General features: G+C 47.1%; 1 protein-coding gene across 4 annotated transcripts; it reads left to right on the top strand.

The window, feature by feature from the left end:
• Window positions 1-2,780: 2,780 nt before the first annotated feature.
• tpx2 (TPX2 microtubule nucleation factor) lies at window positions 2,781-15,734 on the top strand. Of its 4 annotated transcripts, XM_030381836.1 has the most exons (19): window positions 2,781-2,921; window positions 3,145-3,255; window positions 4,596-4,727; window positions 5,062-5,191; window positions 5,563-5,664; window positions 5,897-5,941; window positions 6,352-6,438; window positions 8,223-8,332; window positions 8,618-8,763; window positions 9,285-9,462; window positions 9,818-9,956; window positions 10,306-10,525; window positions 11,395-11,490; window positions 11,619-11,792; window positions 12,062-12,208; window positions 12,499-12,610; window positions 14,842-15,029; window positions 15,324-15,455; window positions 15,502-15,734. In XM_030381836.1, exons 2-18 carry the CDS (start codon window positions 3,162-3,164, stop codon window positions 15,432-15,434), a joined length of 2,211 nt encoding a protein of 736 aa, XP_030237696.1. In that variant the 5' UTR covers window positions 2,781-2,921; window positions 3,145-3,161; the 3' UTR covers window positions 15,435-15,455; window positions 15,502-15,734. The 4 variants fall into 4 exon arrangements, with proteins under 4 accessions (XP_030237696.1, XP_030237695.1, XP_030237697.1 ...); XM_030381835.1 differs by having other exon boundaries at window positions 15,324-15,734; XM_030381837.1 differs by having other exon boundaries at window positions 14,863-15,029; window positions 15,324-15,734.

Genomic DNA, 15,734 nt, shown 5'->3' on the forward strand with positions numbered 1-15,734 from the left:
AGAGGTGGAATCCGAACTCGAACCCTGCCCGAGACAGGCCAATAGTCAAAATTTCGGTGTCAACCACTCTATTTCATCCTAGACAAACCCGAAAGGGGGCTCAATATTCAAAATACCGGAATTGTCCTACACTGACATCTGTACTAGTTACCCCACATTAGCTAAACACACTAAACACTGTAACTTACTTACTTAAATTGAGAACCAATCTCTCTTATTTGATTAACTGTTATGGAGCCAATTTGCCAATATGTATCTACACAGCGATACAACTTTCGTAAAAGTTGTTAAGGAAACCCAAACCCGATGCTAAACCTTAAAACTTACTTCAATATGGTGCTTTCGCCAATCGCCGCAGTCAGTCTCTCGCATGACTCGTGAGCTGGGGGAAATATTCTCTCTTCCTCGCCGATTTGCCGGTAGCGAATGTATTGCCGTTTGAATCAGATTTCAGGGGTGTCCAGTGCCACCCCGGCCGCGAGTTTATTTTTTGCAGGGTGGTAGCGGGAAGCTCGTGAATATTCATGAGGGAACTCATCCCTCATTGGCTGGGACTTGGCTCGCAGGGACTTTGTCAGAGGGCTTGTGAAAACAGAGGGCTTGTGAAAATCACGAACGCAAATAAATGAAACGTTGTTATAAATCAACACAAATCATTGTATCAATAGTGTGACACATGTTATACAGTAGTTGTTTTTAGACGAGTTAGCATTAAGAGCTAACGTTTGTTTTGGCACTTACAGAAAGGTAGCTATAGAGTTGCCGTGTAGTAGGTGGATTGATAGGTGAAAATCATTATTAAAATTAATTTAGCCCCACGCGAAAATATTCTATGGATAGGCCTACAGATTTTATGGCCCTTCTTCCTATAATGTAATTGGTTGTGGGGTGTGGCAGAACCACTATGAACAAATATCAGAAATCTTACGGTTTATTCTTATCCATCTACACCTAACCTCCAGCAGCTCCATCTCCTCAACAGTTTCACAGGGGCTTTTAGACGAGTGAGCTAACATTTGTACTTAAAGAAAGGTAGCTATAGAGTTGCCGTGTAGTTGGTGGGTATCATGTGTCACATTATTCGTGTTGATTTATAACAACGTTTAATTCATTTGCGTTCGTGATTTTCACACAAGCCCTCTGACAAAGTCCCAGCGAGCCAAGTCCCAGCCAACAAGTCCCAGCCAATCAGGGATGAGCTTCCCGCTACCACCCTGCAAAAATAAAAATTCGCACCCCGGCCACCCCTCTGGCTCCGCCATTGCGACCAAAAATATTCGTAAAGCCTACAGAACTATAGATAGTTAATGTGACAATCACATTATTGAAAATAGACTCGGAGCAAAGATTTACAAACTATCTTTTTGGGATCATGCTTTTGCAATGAGTTCGCAGCCCCACCTGCCCATATGGACGGCATGCGCCTGGTATAGAGCAATACTTTAATGGGATTAGTGGGCTAAAGTCAGTCACACCTCGAATTACTTGCAATTGAAAAATTGACGTTTCTCTTGCACTCATATTGTTATGATAAAACATGGCTGTTTGTGCCTCCCCCCCGGGGGCGCTCGGAGGGAGTCTCGCCCGTGGTGTAATTCAATGTAGAAACGCCACTGCGTACTGAGCAGTACAGAAACGCACATTGGGGCCCTCTAGTGCCTCTACTTGGTACTGCCAAAAGGCTCATTGCGCTAACGGTTCAGTATCGTCTGTTTCTTTATTGTTTCATGTGTGTTTCTAGAGTATGCAGTCAATTAATACCGTTATCTACATGGTGTACTTATATTGTAGGCCACGCAAGAATAATATGTATTTGTCTCGTTGCACATATATTTGTTTTTACACGTTGTCACAGCGTCAATGGGGGCTATTTAGCATAACATGCACAGGTGTCGATTGTTGAAATGACATTAATGAGCCAAACGTGGCAGTTTCTTAAATATGCAACAACCAACATCTAGTCGACGAAAATAAAATAAAACAGGGCCCAAAAAAGTGCAAATATATTAGCGTGAAAACGAATACAAAATAATTTACGTTGTACCAATTCTGTTTTTTGCCGACCTGGATCCGTAACATACTACATTTCTTATGTTTTATTATCAATGCAATATTTAAATATATACATGGATCTTTGCATTAGTTTCCTGCTGAAACTGTGACAAGGAGGTAAGTTTAAATGATGGACGTTTTAATAGTAAAAGGCTCGTGGTGTGGTGCTCCACAGAGATCACAGCTGGAGCCAGATGTTCCCCACATTGTGGCCTGCCCTGAACTCTTTTTTATTTAGAAAAAGTCTAAGGATTTGTACAAGCACCCATGATTATGAGTGAACCTCATTGTATGATTAAGTAGGAACCAACACTATTTAAAATAATTTCCTAGATCACCCACACAACATTTCTTTTTCGGTGGATTGGCCTACCTCTGTAATCAGATATTTAACATTCTTCCCACAACTTTTTTCTTTTTACATAACATTTGGACGTTTTAACGTGTCAATATTAGATAATTTGTAGGATGAATAAATATATTTTCTTTTATCGAGGCTGTTTTCATCTACCTTTTTTCTTTGACTGGCAGTAATTGGCTTCCATATTAAGTTGAAATTGTGGGAGATATAACATGAAATGGGAAGGTATCAACTTATCATAAGCACATTAATGTTTATGATCTACAGCAAGAAATATCCGAGGACGACGTCACGTCCTCCTCGTCTTCACGTTTCACTGTCACGTGACATTATACTTCCTGTCGCTGCGCCTCAAACCAGCCAATAGAAGTGAGAGCAACACGGGTGAGACGTTACTGATTGGGCGGTTTAAAAAGGGGGTAATTTGAACGTAAACGTTAATGTCCTCATTTTGAGACAAGACTTGTACTGCCTCGGTACCCAACATTCGCTGGATTAGTCGTTTTAGGTATGGTTTAAACATTGTTTTTGATTCAAAATGTTATCGTTGGGGGTTAATTTCAGTAGTGCTTTCTAAAATTCCTAGTTTAGACCAGGTTCATGATATTGCCTCATCTAAAGCTAATACAGAAATCGAATAGCATCAGTTGGCTACAAAGAGTTGTATTGTAAAGGTGTGTTAAACATGTCCAAAGCATGTCTCCAACTCAATCAGCGTCGTTTTCATATAGGACGGTTAAAACAGAACATGGAGCAGGACCACAGCTGGGAATACGACGCCCCGTCGCACGTCGTGGACTTCAAGGATCTTGACGGAGCGGACACCTCCGACCACTGGTTCGGTGAGTCCAATGTATTCACTTATTTAACTTGAGTGGTCTTCAAAGCAGCCACTGGTTCGGTGAGTCCACTTTAATCACTTTAGTGTCTTCGAAGCAGCGGAGGCCGCGCAGAGAAGGGTTTATCGGTGTGTTTTGTGGCGTGTGTTTCACGTCTTGTTTGGTGCAACTTTAACCCGCTGCCAAACGTTACTTTGGGTCGTTTGTATTTATATATTTATTAACTGTGATGCATAAGCTGTTCTAACCAATTGTGTCAAAAGGCGTCCATCGCCTCCTGTCTCCCATGTCTCCGACCCACTACCTGCATTTCAGACATTCCTTTGGTCGCTTTTTTTAGGGGTCCAAGCCAACAGGTTGGATCCCTATTGTTTTTGTAAGGATTTTTATACTACCTCCCCGTGAAAGTGGAACCACAGCCCAAACCATAAATGGTGCACACGCGCCAATTACATGACTAGATCCAGAATCGGCACCGCTACTCAGATAACAAAATCCAGACACGCCGGTCCCTAGGTGGCGCTATACCAAGGAATACGCGTTTGGGGCTATAACTCCCACACCGAACCTCCCAGAGTCCAAAAACTTGTACACACAGATGCACTGGAGTCTGCTGCATCTTTTGGCCTAGGCCACGCCCATTTGCGTCTAGATTTTTTTTTTTGCAAAATCGCGAAAACCGCAAATCAGTTTTTTCGCTACTCCTCCCACATTTCTCGCCCGATCAACACCAAACTTTGCACACAACATCGTCAGACGCACACGCAAAGAATGCATGAAACACTTTTTTAATCTGTCCTTCGACGACGAAACGGTAGCGTTTTGAATATTGGTTTATTAGCTAAATTAGACGTGGAATATCAAAAATCCAAAATTAGACATCGGATCGAGTCCACATTTTACACACATGTTGGTGCTAACCTTAATGTCGTTCGATAAAAATTTCGGAAAATTTCGCCATTAGGGGGCGCAATAAACGAGGAAATTGTATATCTTCTACAAAATTTCGCCGCGAAAACGCTTCACTGACTTCTCGCTACTCCTACCACAGTCAAATCCTTTGTATCCACAGGTTCAGGGTAGCGTTTTGAACACATGCTTCGCTTTGTGCCGGCGAAACGCACATTTCTTGTCGCGTTGTGCCGGCGAAATGCACACTTCTTGGACCCCTGCATAACTGCTTGCAGTTCTAGTTTTTTATTGTTTTTGAGTCTCCCACCCTTTGTTTGAGCAAAGTATTGTGTACTGTGTTTGTTAATTCACAGCTGAATTTGAATATTTGACTGTCATTTGAAGGTGAAACCATCTTATCTTAAGCTTATCAATCCTCATTTCTGTCTCAGAACAACGGGCCAGTGGGTCTGAGGCTCAGCTGGCAACTCCGCTCAGCAGCGGCCAGCACTTCGGTGGAGCCAGTAAAGGTAACCTTCCTAAAGCCATCGTCTGCCCCTATGTGGAAGCGGAAGTCGACCCAGGTACGTTGTGATCCCCAACCAAGTTGTGATTGTAGATGTATGAGTATTCCTTCTCTGTACATTCCTGTCATCTTGAGGACCCTGCAATAAGACCTAGTGCTATTAGTAGTTGCATGCTATATGTATTTGATGGCAATCCTATAAATTCCATAGAGGGTTGGTAGGACATAGCTTTTCAATTTAATAAAGGTATATCCCAATCAGCCGTTACCCAAGTTCCGGCATCGGGAGGGACAATTCACCTGTCGCTAAGTCACGCCCCATGTCGTTGCATGACGATAAAGGTCATGGTTAGGGTTAACCTAACCAATGTCTGGATGCATTCCTGGTCTAGAACCCAGCGCCGACGCCGCACCTCCGTCTAACATAATCACTTCCTGGGGTCCGAGACAAGCTCCCAATCGGAACGCAGCCCGTGGGCCCGCCGCCCGGACCCGGACCAATCCGTCTGCTCAGCCACGCAGGTTTGTTGCGGTTCTGGTTGTATAAAGTAACAGGTTAGCCAGCAGAGATGTAAATGGCTTCAATCTGGTAGACGTCGTTGATCAAAACCATTTTCCGTTCATTCTTGTGGCCAAAGTGGTCAGGATTTGTTCACATTTCATCCACACTTCACAACACTATTGACAACGCAACACCATCATGGGGGTGAGCTTCGGATCTTGACAATGAATCAGGCTGATTATTGAAGCCTGCGAGACTACGCATCTACCCGTATAGAATGCCGTGCTCCACTGGGCCACACAAACATTATTCTACCCTACAAACTACAGTAAAATCTGTTATCTTAAACATGCGGATGTCCAGTGATTGGTTCTCTCCTCTCCCCATGAAGGGTGTCTAAGAGGAAAGAGGCCAGCGCTCCAGCTGAAACCAGCAGCGCTCCAGTGGAGTCCACCAGCGCTGTGGTCGTTCCCCCTGTGAAAAAACAAAAAAGGTGGGTAGCTTTAAAATACATGTCAGAAAGATGCATGACTTCTACCAGGGTAGGGTCATCTTTCAATCAGAATACTCTTTATTGCCATTAGGTTTACACGTGCGGGCATCTTGGTGCAACCAAGACTTGCAGTATTGTACCAACGATTGCCGTTTAGTAGTACTTGTGTATGCTTAGAGACTTGAACTTGCAATCCTGATTCCCGTTTGCCTCTGTTGACCACCATTTGCAGCATGTTGTCCACTGAGTTTGTAAGGCAGCAGACTCTACGAAGAAGGCAAGTCTTATTCTTGTGACACGACGAGGATGCACTGAGACTGTTTTTATTATACCGAACATCATGTTCCGGTTCATGTAACGGTCATGACAACGGTTTTATTTGTATCAAATTCCTACGAGGGTATTGGACTGTACCACTTGTGACTATTCTCTGGTGAAAGACCAATCTCTGCATCCCTAAGGACTGATATCCACCTGCATAAAACCTTCGTCCCTCTGCACGTTTTGGGAAGCACACTTTGGTCTGTTTACTGTGTTGGTTGTCTTTGTGTGCACTGGGTGTACAACCCAAACTATGGGAATGGTGGCGATAATAATTCAACACATTTATATTTTAAAGAGATTGTTACACTCCAATAGCTAGATATTCATTGTTAAAGTTCAGCTCTGTTGTGCTTCCTCCTCCAGGAGCTCCGCGGGCCGCCCGGCTCCTAGGCTGAGCGGTAGCCTCCGTAGAAGCTGCCGGAGGCCGACGGCAGCCACCAGCAGCCCACTGTGAGTCAGCCTTCTTCAATGTGACTCCCAGGATGTCCCCTTCAGGGTTGAACGCGTGCCATGTTTGGGTGTGGCTGCCCCTGTTGGTTCGGGCTCACAGGATGGGGCTCGATGGCACCTAACTTATCCGTCCCTATAAGTTTTGTGGTAGCAGACCCCCACCTAACTGTCTTTGCGGGGCTCCTCTGCTGAGACCCGGGTCATCAGCGAGTTGTGACATGGAACAGGAAGATCAGTCATCTGGACGTGTGCGTGCCCAATGCGCCACACAGGTGTGCTGCCTCACCATCAGACTTGACTCGGGCTGAAGCTGCTTAAACCAGTCACTAAACGCACCACAACGGTGTAGTCAAGAGACACAGAATGTCTGCTGAAATGGTGTAAATGCGATGTTCCTTGACCGCCAGAGGGGTTAGGTTTGCAGTGAACTTGCAAAACATTGTAAAGGGTTACACAACGCCTTTTTTCGTGTACACGGCTAACCGGTTTATTATTAATTAATGATTTTTTATTATTTTTTTAAAGTGGACCGCAGTCGAGCTATAGGGGGATTATTTGTTTGACCGGTTGCTATGGTTATCTCCGTGTGGTTCATTTGCAGTTGTGGTGTTAATTAGGATGTTGTCAGCTTACTGTTTCATTAAACTGTAATCAGAAAACGCGGTTATATGCTATAATAATAATAATAATACATTTAATTTAGAGGCGCCTTTCAAGACACCCAAGGTCACCTTACAGAGCATATAGTCACCATTCAAAACTATGTAAAACAGACTAGGAATAAAAGGAAAACAGAGGTTAAACATGAAGAATAATAATAATTACACTGAAAGACGCCTAATGTGAGGGGGGGACCTCACTAACCACCACCAATATGTAGCACCCACTTGGGTGATGCACGGCAGCCAATCGGCGCCAGAACGCTCACTACACACCAGCTTGAGGTGGAGAGTTAGGGATGAGGTGGAGAGAGGGAAAGGAACATTTAACACTACTATGGACCACATGTAAACACTATGGACCACATGTAAACACTATGGACCACATGTAAACACTATGGACCACATGTAAACACTATGGACCACATGTAAACACTATGGACCACATGTAAACACTATGGACCACATGTAAACACTATGGACCACATGTAAACACTATCGCCCACATTTAAACACTATGGACCACATTTATACACTCCAACATTATCCTGAAAGTAAGGAAACCAAAGACATTTTCAATAGCTATCGTCCTATTGAATTGTCACTTAAAAACATATGCATCTTGTGGGATAATGTAAATTAAATTAATCACCTTTTTTACAGGGGTGCTCTGCCAGAGGTCAAAAGAGGAGTCTAAATCAAATACAAGAAAATGACATAAGCAGTAAAATCTATTTGTATGCATATTAAAACAAAAGACACATGAGCAAAGACTAATGTAGGCACTTTGCTATATTCGTTCTGAAAATCAACAGTCATGTACCGGTATATTAATATAAGTGTAGATTGTACATGTTCATAAAACAACATGTATATTCCAAATGATTCGTTTACTATAGACCCTATAGTATCCGTGGTATAAAGGCTGGGCCGAATTTCGAATTATAAATATGTGACCTTTTATGTTGAAAGTATAGACCGTCGCGATCCCCATTGAAACAATGGCACGGTGATTATTATTTTTTTACGGTTTTCGTTTACTGATTTTCCTAAAGGGTTATGATTTACTAACCGGGTACCAGTGCACACCCCTAGCTCTGACCTCTGCTCTGTGTTCCCCTGAAGGCCCAACAGCACCGAGGCCCTCGAGCTGGAGCGCATCAAGACTCTGCAGAGTGAGGTGGCAGCGCACCGGCGCCACAACGAGGCCAGCTACAAGGCAGCGCTCGCTGGAGGTAGGCGTCCCTGGGGCTGGAACCTCTGGTCTGGGATGAGAGGGATCCCTCGGCCCATGTGGCGTCTGATCGACCCTCGGGAGGAACTTGGGCTTTATTGGTGTCATTTGATGGCAGAAGCAAGGGCTGGGCGAGATGGCAAAAAGTGTCATTATATTATGATTTCAAAATGACTAGTCTAAATATCCCCGCTCTTAGTTCAATATATTGAACCTCATTTGGAGTGGGGTACTACATCTTGTTGTAATATAGTTAGGCTTGAAATGACCCCCCCCACTCCTTCAGATCACCTACCAAAGAGGCTGGTTCTGTCCACCACCATTCCCAAGGAGTTCCACTTCTCGACTGACTCGCGTGTCAGGCCCAGCTCCAGCACCGCTAGCGACCAAGGCAACTTCCAGGCCCAGCTCCGAAAACACCCGTCCTCTCCGGTAAGAGGCCTGGGCTTTCTTGTGCTAGGGCCTAAACGCCATTGTTAACGATAGAAAGTTGGATATTTAGGTTTTCTATCATTTTCCACAATCTATTTAGATGGTAGTCAAAGCGCCCCTTCGACTCTGCGAAGCAAACTTGATCTTAGATTTAGATTGGAAAATGAGGATAAATAAAATCATAAATAAAAGACGGCATAGTCATCATAAATAAAAGACATTGTGGAAAAAATAAATAAATAAATAAACATAAAAAATAAATAAAACAAAAACAAGACAAGACAAAACAAACAATCAGAACAGTGATCAGTTAGACGTTGTGTGCGAGTTTGAACAGGTGAGTTTTGAGTTGTGACTTGAAGGTTGTTATGGTATGACTGTTTTATGTGTGGGGGGAGGGAGTTCCAGAGCCTGGGTGCTGAACAGCTGAATGACCGGGCACCCATTGTAGTGAGTCGTGATGTGGGGATACACTATGAGCTGGTGTGATGACGGGACTCGACTTGTATTCCGTGTTGCAGTCCAAGGGGCCGAAGGGAGCCACGGTGCCCAGGCCCTTCAACCTCTCCGCGGGTAGCAAGCGCCGGGCGGAGGACGCCACCACCCAGCCCTACGTCCCCATCGCCGAGCAGATCGCCGCCTTCCAGAGACGCACCCCCGACCGCTACCACCTGCGCAGCCGCCAGATGCAAGGGAGAGGTGGGTGGATCAACACTACGCGTGGCGTGCTGGAGTCGTGGGTGGATGATCCCCTTTTACTTTTAAGACGTAGCCAATGTGATGCAGCTGGTGATGGGGTTTATTGTTGAGTCATGGCGTGTTGTGAGGTCAGCACTCGCACTGGACTACCGCTCATGAACAAGCTCCTCCCCCTGGTCCCATTGCTATAGCCCTTCTGTGCCCTGGCCGGCTGCCATTTGTTTTAATGTATTGAATACAACAGTCGTTGTTCGCTTTGACCTCAGCCCCACTCGACGTCGTGTTGGCTTCGATAAAAACGCGGGTTTGTCCTGGTAGTGGAGCTCATGGTTTTGTTGTGTCTGCTGCCTCCCAGGGCCGTCCCAAGTGAAGGGGGCGCATCTGAAGATCACCCAGCCCCACACCCCCCAGCTGATGACCCGCCAGCGCAGCAGGCCCACCCTGATGAAGAGCCACACCGAGCTGGAGGACGAAGAGGTCGAGAGGATGCAGAAGTACGTCCTCGGAGCAAAAATCCATCCGCTCTTTCTAAGTAGCAATTGGTTTTTGTACTCCTCCCCTGGGGCGACGCCTTTGAGGGGCAGGAAACGCCGGCTTGATGTGCAGGAAGGGCAGAGCGGTGACTGCTGCACTCTAGTCTGGCGTAGTGAGCGCACCGGACTGTCTCTGGGCTGAGGGTCCACCCCCCCCCCCCCGCTCAGGGTTGGCTCGGCCCTGGACCCCTGGACCCATGCCCCAGTAATATGAGCCCGTCACTCCTCGGTGCCTCTAGGGCGTTCAGGTAGGGACTACGGCACCACGGGGGAAGATCTAAAGGCAGACTTCCATCTGCTCCTCCTCCAGGTTCCAGTTCAAGGCCCTGGAGCTGAACAGGAAGATCCTGGAGGGCGCGCTGAACCCCAAGAAGCCGGCGGCCAAGGAGCCCACGCGGACCCAGGGCTTCGAGCTGCAGGTGGAGCAGCGGCTGCAGCAGCGGCAGGCGGGCCGCAAGCCCGAGGAAGAGGAGAAGCCCGTCGTGTTCCACCCCCGGCCGCTGCCCACACGCCTCCTGGCGGAGGTGGTGGTGAGTGACTTAAAGGGTCCTATTGGGGCCCTTTAAGTCACTCACCACCACCTCCTGGCGGAGGTGGTGGTGAGTGACTTAAAGGGTCCTATTGGGGCCCTTTTTACTCTTTATGTCTAAATCAGTTCTACCAGATGAAACAAATTAAAAATAAAGGGTTGTTTAGCACATTATTTGTTCTACCTTGAGTATTGCATTCCCTATGTGACGCACCCAGTTGCTGAGGGTTAGAGTTAGATGGCTATGTGAGGGCTCTGCCTTTGGAAAAGCATGCAAGGGAGAATGTCCCTTCACGACAAAAACGACTTCTACCTTTGAGATTATTTGTTAGCACTTTGAGATAATTAGTTTGAAATTGTGTTTATAAATAAAATAATATTATTGTTAACCAAGACTTTACTCGATGAGAGAAGCAAAATCAAACTGTCCTTCTCATCTGACGCTCTCCCATTGACTCCCAGCTAAAGTACAACCTCGCGTAACCTCGTACCGGAGGTACTCACAACAAGCCCATTCTAGGCAGCTCGGTAACGGATTTGCGGTATTAATTGACTCCCTCTTGTGAGCGCTTTGTGGTATTGTGTATTTGCCAACTATTTACATACCCAAAAATAAATGTAAGGCAAAATAGGAGAAGGAAAAGCATAAAGTCATCGTGAATGACCAGTATCGTGCTGAACAAGATGCAACCAGGCTGTTGCCGCACCATGCTCTAAACCTGCTGCCGCTATGACCTTGGATCATCATGAGCCCACAGTCAAAATGGCGTCAAGGCCACGTTTCAGCTCCCAAACGGATGGGGTGTAAATATCACAAATCCAACCATTTTAGTTGTAGACAATCTTTGAAATCCCTTTGTCCCTCCGCAGGGAGTCCCAGATAAGAAGGTGGCCCACCCCACAGTCCCAGAGTCCCCCGCCTTCGCCCTGAAGAAGAGGGTCCGCTTGGAACCTAAAGCAGAGGAGGTACACTTCATCGTCTGGTTCATCGGCTTTATGTCAGCGTTCTTTTGGCTGAGATGTTTGAATATCTCTGCTCCACTGCCGTCTGTTGATGAAGGATCTGTCCGCCTCCCGCTCTGCCCCCCCTCCAGGTGAAGCCCCCGTCTCCGCTCAGAGCCCATCCTGCGCCCCACTTCGGCCTCCCCTTCCAGCCGCGGCTGCCTGAGAAGAGCCAGGTGGAGTCGTGTCCCTTCTCCTTCGACGTGCGGGAGCAGGAGAGCAGGGTGCTGAAGGAGAAGAAGTTGGAGATGTTGAGAAACGAGGAGGTAGGACTCCCCCGGCAGTCTGCTACTTTAACGAGAGGGGGCTCCTGGTGACGCCTGTGAAGTGGAAGCACTATGTTCATACTGCACACCATTATCGTCACCTGGGGAGATGGTCATCTGTGTTAACTTAATAATAAATTGGTTAATGAGTGGTCAAATTCAAGCTTCATTTACAGATGCTTTTCGTGCACCAATACAAACATAAGTTTGCATACCGTTTTGAATCTTCATCTTTGGTTGAATGTATTTTTTACTCCTGGATCCTCCAGGTACCAAAGTTCAAGGCGCAGCCCCTGCCTGACTTCCACGAGGTGAACCTCCCTGAGAGGAAGGTTCTGCTCTCCACCAAGCCCGAGCCCTTCAGGCTGAGGGTGGACGAGAGGGGGGGCGCCAAGACGGACCGCTGGGACAAAATGGTGGGTGGCCTGTCAATATGATATGAAACCTTTATTTCAGACTCAAGTACAATACAAAAATATAAAAAGTCAGTTAATATACAAACATTTCAGCCAGTGCACCCTCAGGCTGGAGGTATAGCGAGCACAGCTCAGAGTGGGATTTACAAGTACCGCAATGATACCATTCCGAGATTCCTCCAAACGTTTCATAAATTACAATACATCTGCTCAACGAATAAATGGTCCCGGAGAGGAGTGCTGTCGGCGGACTGGTCCATCCTTAACTCTGGAGGGTTCTTGTTCTTCAGGTGAAGGAGGAGCAGAAGCGCCAGGTGGAGGCCACCACCTTCAAGGCCCGGCCCAACACGGTGATCCACAAGGAACCCTTCCAGCCCAAGAAGGAGAACCGCTGCGCTGCGGGTAAGTGGGCAGAGTGGCGGGATGCTGTGGCACTACCAGGAGGCATCACTAATGCACCCTCACTTCAGCCTAACGGGACGTTGTTCGATGCATCAGAACCATTGTTTAAAGATCCCATGCCATGCTATTTATGGATGCTTTAATATAGGTATTAGTGGGCTACAAACACAGTATTCAAAGACGTCCCCGAAATTCAGCCGTGGTGCAGAGTTACAGCCACTCCAAACCAGTCGCACATTGAGCTTCCCCCAAACGCGCTGTTTCGGTGGGCGTGTCAAGGCAGGTCAAGGAGGGGGGTGGGGGTGTGGCCCTGAGCAGCTTGTAGCCACAGTACAATGCGCTCTGGTTACGGTGGGCGTGTCAAGGCAGGTCAAGGAGGGGGGTGTGGCCCTGAGCAGCTTGTGCCACAGTACCATGCGCTCGCCGCTCTGTTGACGGTGGATGTATCGCAATGGCTCGTAGAAACCCATATTATACATAGATATCTATATAATATAATATATGATGTATATTATCACCTGGCCCTGCATGCGCTCTGTTTACGGTGGATGTATCGCAATGGCTCTTATAAACCCATATTATACATAGATATCTATATCATATAATATATATTATCACCTGGCCCTGAGCAGCTTGTAGCCACGGTACCATGCGCTCTGTTTACGATGGATGTATCGCAATGGCTCTTAGAAACCAATTTTATACATAGATATCTATATCATAATATATATTATCACGGCCAAAAGCTGTGTGAGCCTCCAGACGATCAAACGACCGCGTCTTCTTCAGATTGATGTGGAAGTGGAAGAACCAGAGACGTCGGAGAACCCGACGAAGTCCTTTGCGATTCATTATATCGTCTGCACACAGGTTTTGGCCGTGATAATATGTATTATTTGATATAGATATCTATGTATTATATGATATTATTTAGATGTAGAGCCCCAGGACTGTAACGCTGCTGGAGTTGTTATTAGGATCTAAACAACACGTCGGACTCTCGTCTCTGGTATTTCTACAACGAGACTCGTAGTGGGGGTTATCTCAGCCATGGTTGAGAATGAATTGGGGGAAAGGAACTTTGGCTTTGACTCCCTGAAGTACATGAACCACGACATGGAGGAGAAGGGGATTGTTGGCCGCGAATGTATCCCGCTTGAGCCCTGCTTCCCGCCGCCTCGGCAGCGGTCAGCGCTAATCCCCGCCTCCTGAAGCGGTGGTCCATCGGCAGCGAGGCTCCGGCGGGAGACGACCGCGTTCAACAATCCCTTTCTCCTCCATGTTGTGGTTCATGCCTACTTCAGGGAGTCAAAGCCAATGTTCCTTTCCCCCAATTCATTCTCAACCATGGCTGAGATAACCCCCACTACGAGTCTCGTTGTAGAAATACCAGAGACGAGAGTCCGACGTGTTATGCGCCATCACACCAACAGCAGAACGGTTATCCAAATAACAAGGAAGTGTACAACACTTGCGTTACAGTCCTGGAGCTCTATATCTAAATAATATCATATAATACATAGATTTCTATATCAAATAATACATATTATCACGGCCAAAAGCTGTGTGCACGTCCAGACGATATAATGAATCACAAAGGACTTAGTCGGGTTCTCCGACGTCTCTGGTTCTTCCACTTCCACATCAATCTGTAGTAGACAGAACCGCGCGCTGCCTGCTGCCTGCTGCCGGCGCAAGGCACCACCGCCCGGCTGCCCGCTGCCGGGCGGTGGTGCTTCGCGGCGGTGGTGCCTCGCGCCGCGGCAACCGGCGGCAGGCAGCATGTCGCAGTTCATGTACTTCGATGTCGTTCTGCCATTGCATTCAAAATTCTGTAACTAGCCTGTTACTATGAACTAAGCAACTACCATACACGTATTAGCATTTAGCACTAGCTCAATCAGGACTCCTTCAGAATTCTTGTGGGTGGTTACGAACCAACCAAGTGGGCAGGGCCATGAATAATAGTTTGACAACGCTACGTCACAGTGTCACCTTATCCAGATTGGCTCATTTCTTCTGCCTTTTTCCTTTCATTGCCTATTGCATTCAGCAGACAGACTGCATAGATTTCAAACTTACCACAGCTCACAAACTTATTCAGACCTGTTATTTAACAAACAGGAAAATGTGATTTTAATGGCATGGGCTCTTTAACTACTCTAGCTCAAACAGGTAGTGTCCCCCCCCCCCCCCACCTGTACCTCACCCCCTTCCTCCTCTCCCTGTAGAGGACACTAACCATTCCGCAGTTCCAGAGGGCTTCCAGCTGTCTACGGAGCGCCGCGCCGTGGAGCGGCAGGAGTTTGAGCGCGCGGCCGCGGAGAAGGAGGCGCTCCGAGCCCGCATGGAGGAGGAGCAGCGGCGGCTGGAGGAGGTGCGCGAGGTGGAGGAGGTGGCCAGGATGCGCCACGAGCAGGTAAAGAGGAGCATGAGGAGGCGGGTGGACTCGGGGCGCTTGTGATTCGTGTTGGGGCTTGTGGTGGATGCTCTGGGCCCCTGTGTGTTTGGCCACTTGGTCTTGGGCATGTGACCCTCAATAGTTTACCTGATGCATGTTTTTAATTTATTTTCTAGTTTATCTTGTAAATAACCAGAATGTCTGCACCTTCATACTACCGCTCGGCCTGGGCAATGGGCTGTATATTGCAACTGGGCAAAAAGCTTTGAAGTGTTCTGTTGTGTTCCTAACTCCTCCCCCTCTGCTGTCCAGGTGCACAAGGCTCAGCCTGTCAGGAAATACAAACCGGTGGAGGTGAGGAAGTGCGACACTGCGCTCACCGTGCCGCAGTCTCCAAAGTTCTCTGACCGTTTCCACTTGTAGAGTTATGGTTGGGCCCCTAACCCTTCCCTCTGTTAGGCCCTAACCCTTCCCTCTGTTGGGCCCTAACCCTTCCCTCTGTTGGGCCCTAACCCTTCCCTCTGTTGGGCCCTAACCCTTCCCTCTGTTGGGCCCTAACCCTTCCCTCTGTTAGGGTTACTGTTGGCCCCTAACCCTTCTCTCTTGTTGCCCTGACCCGTTCCTCTTTTAGTGTACATTTTAAAGTTGTCTTGTTTTAAACCTGCACTTGTATTTCATCCTTTTTTGTTGTAAACTTTAATAAATTTTATTTACAACAGAAAA

The sequence above is a fragment of the Gadus morhua genome, chromosome 16 (assembly GCF_902167405.1).
Source record: "Gadus morhua chromosome 16, gadMor3.0, whole genome shotgun sequence".
Taxonomy (NCBI): domain Eukaryota; kingdom Metazoa; phylum Chordata; class Actinopteri; order Gadiformes; family Gadidae; genus Gadus; species Gadus morhua.

Bases quoted from the DNA above. Each gene is read 5' to 3' on its own strand.
- tpx2 (XM_030381835.1), top strand. From the start codon at position 3,162: ATGGAGCAGGACCACAGCTGGGAATACGACGCCCCGTCGCACGTCGTG. The intron at 5,665-5,896 runs GTGGGTAGCTTT...CACCATTTGCAG, and splicing joins CCTGTGAAAAAACAAAAAAG to CATGTTGTCCACTGAGTTTG. The intron at 12,611-14,841 runs GTAAGTGGGCAG...CTCTCCCTGTAG, and splicing joins GGAGAACCGCTGCGCTGCGG to AGGACACTAACCATTCCGCA.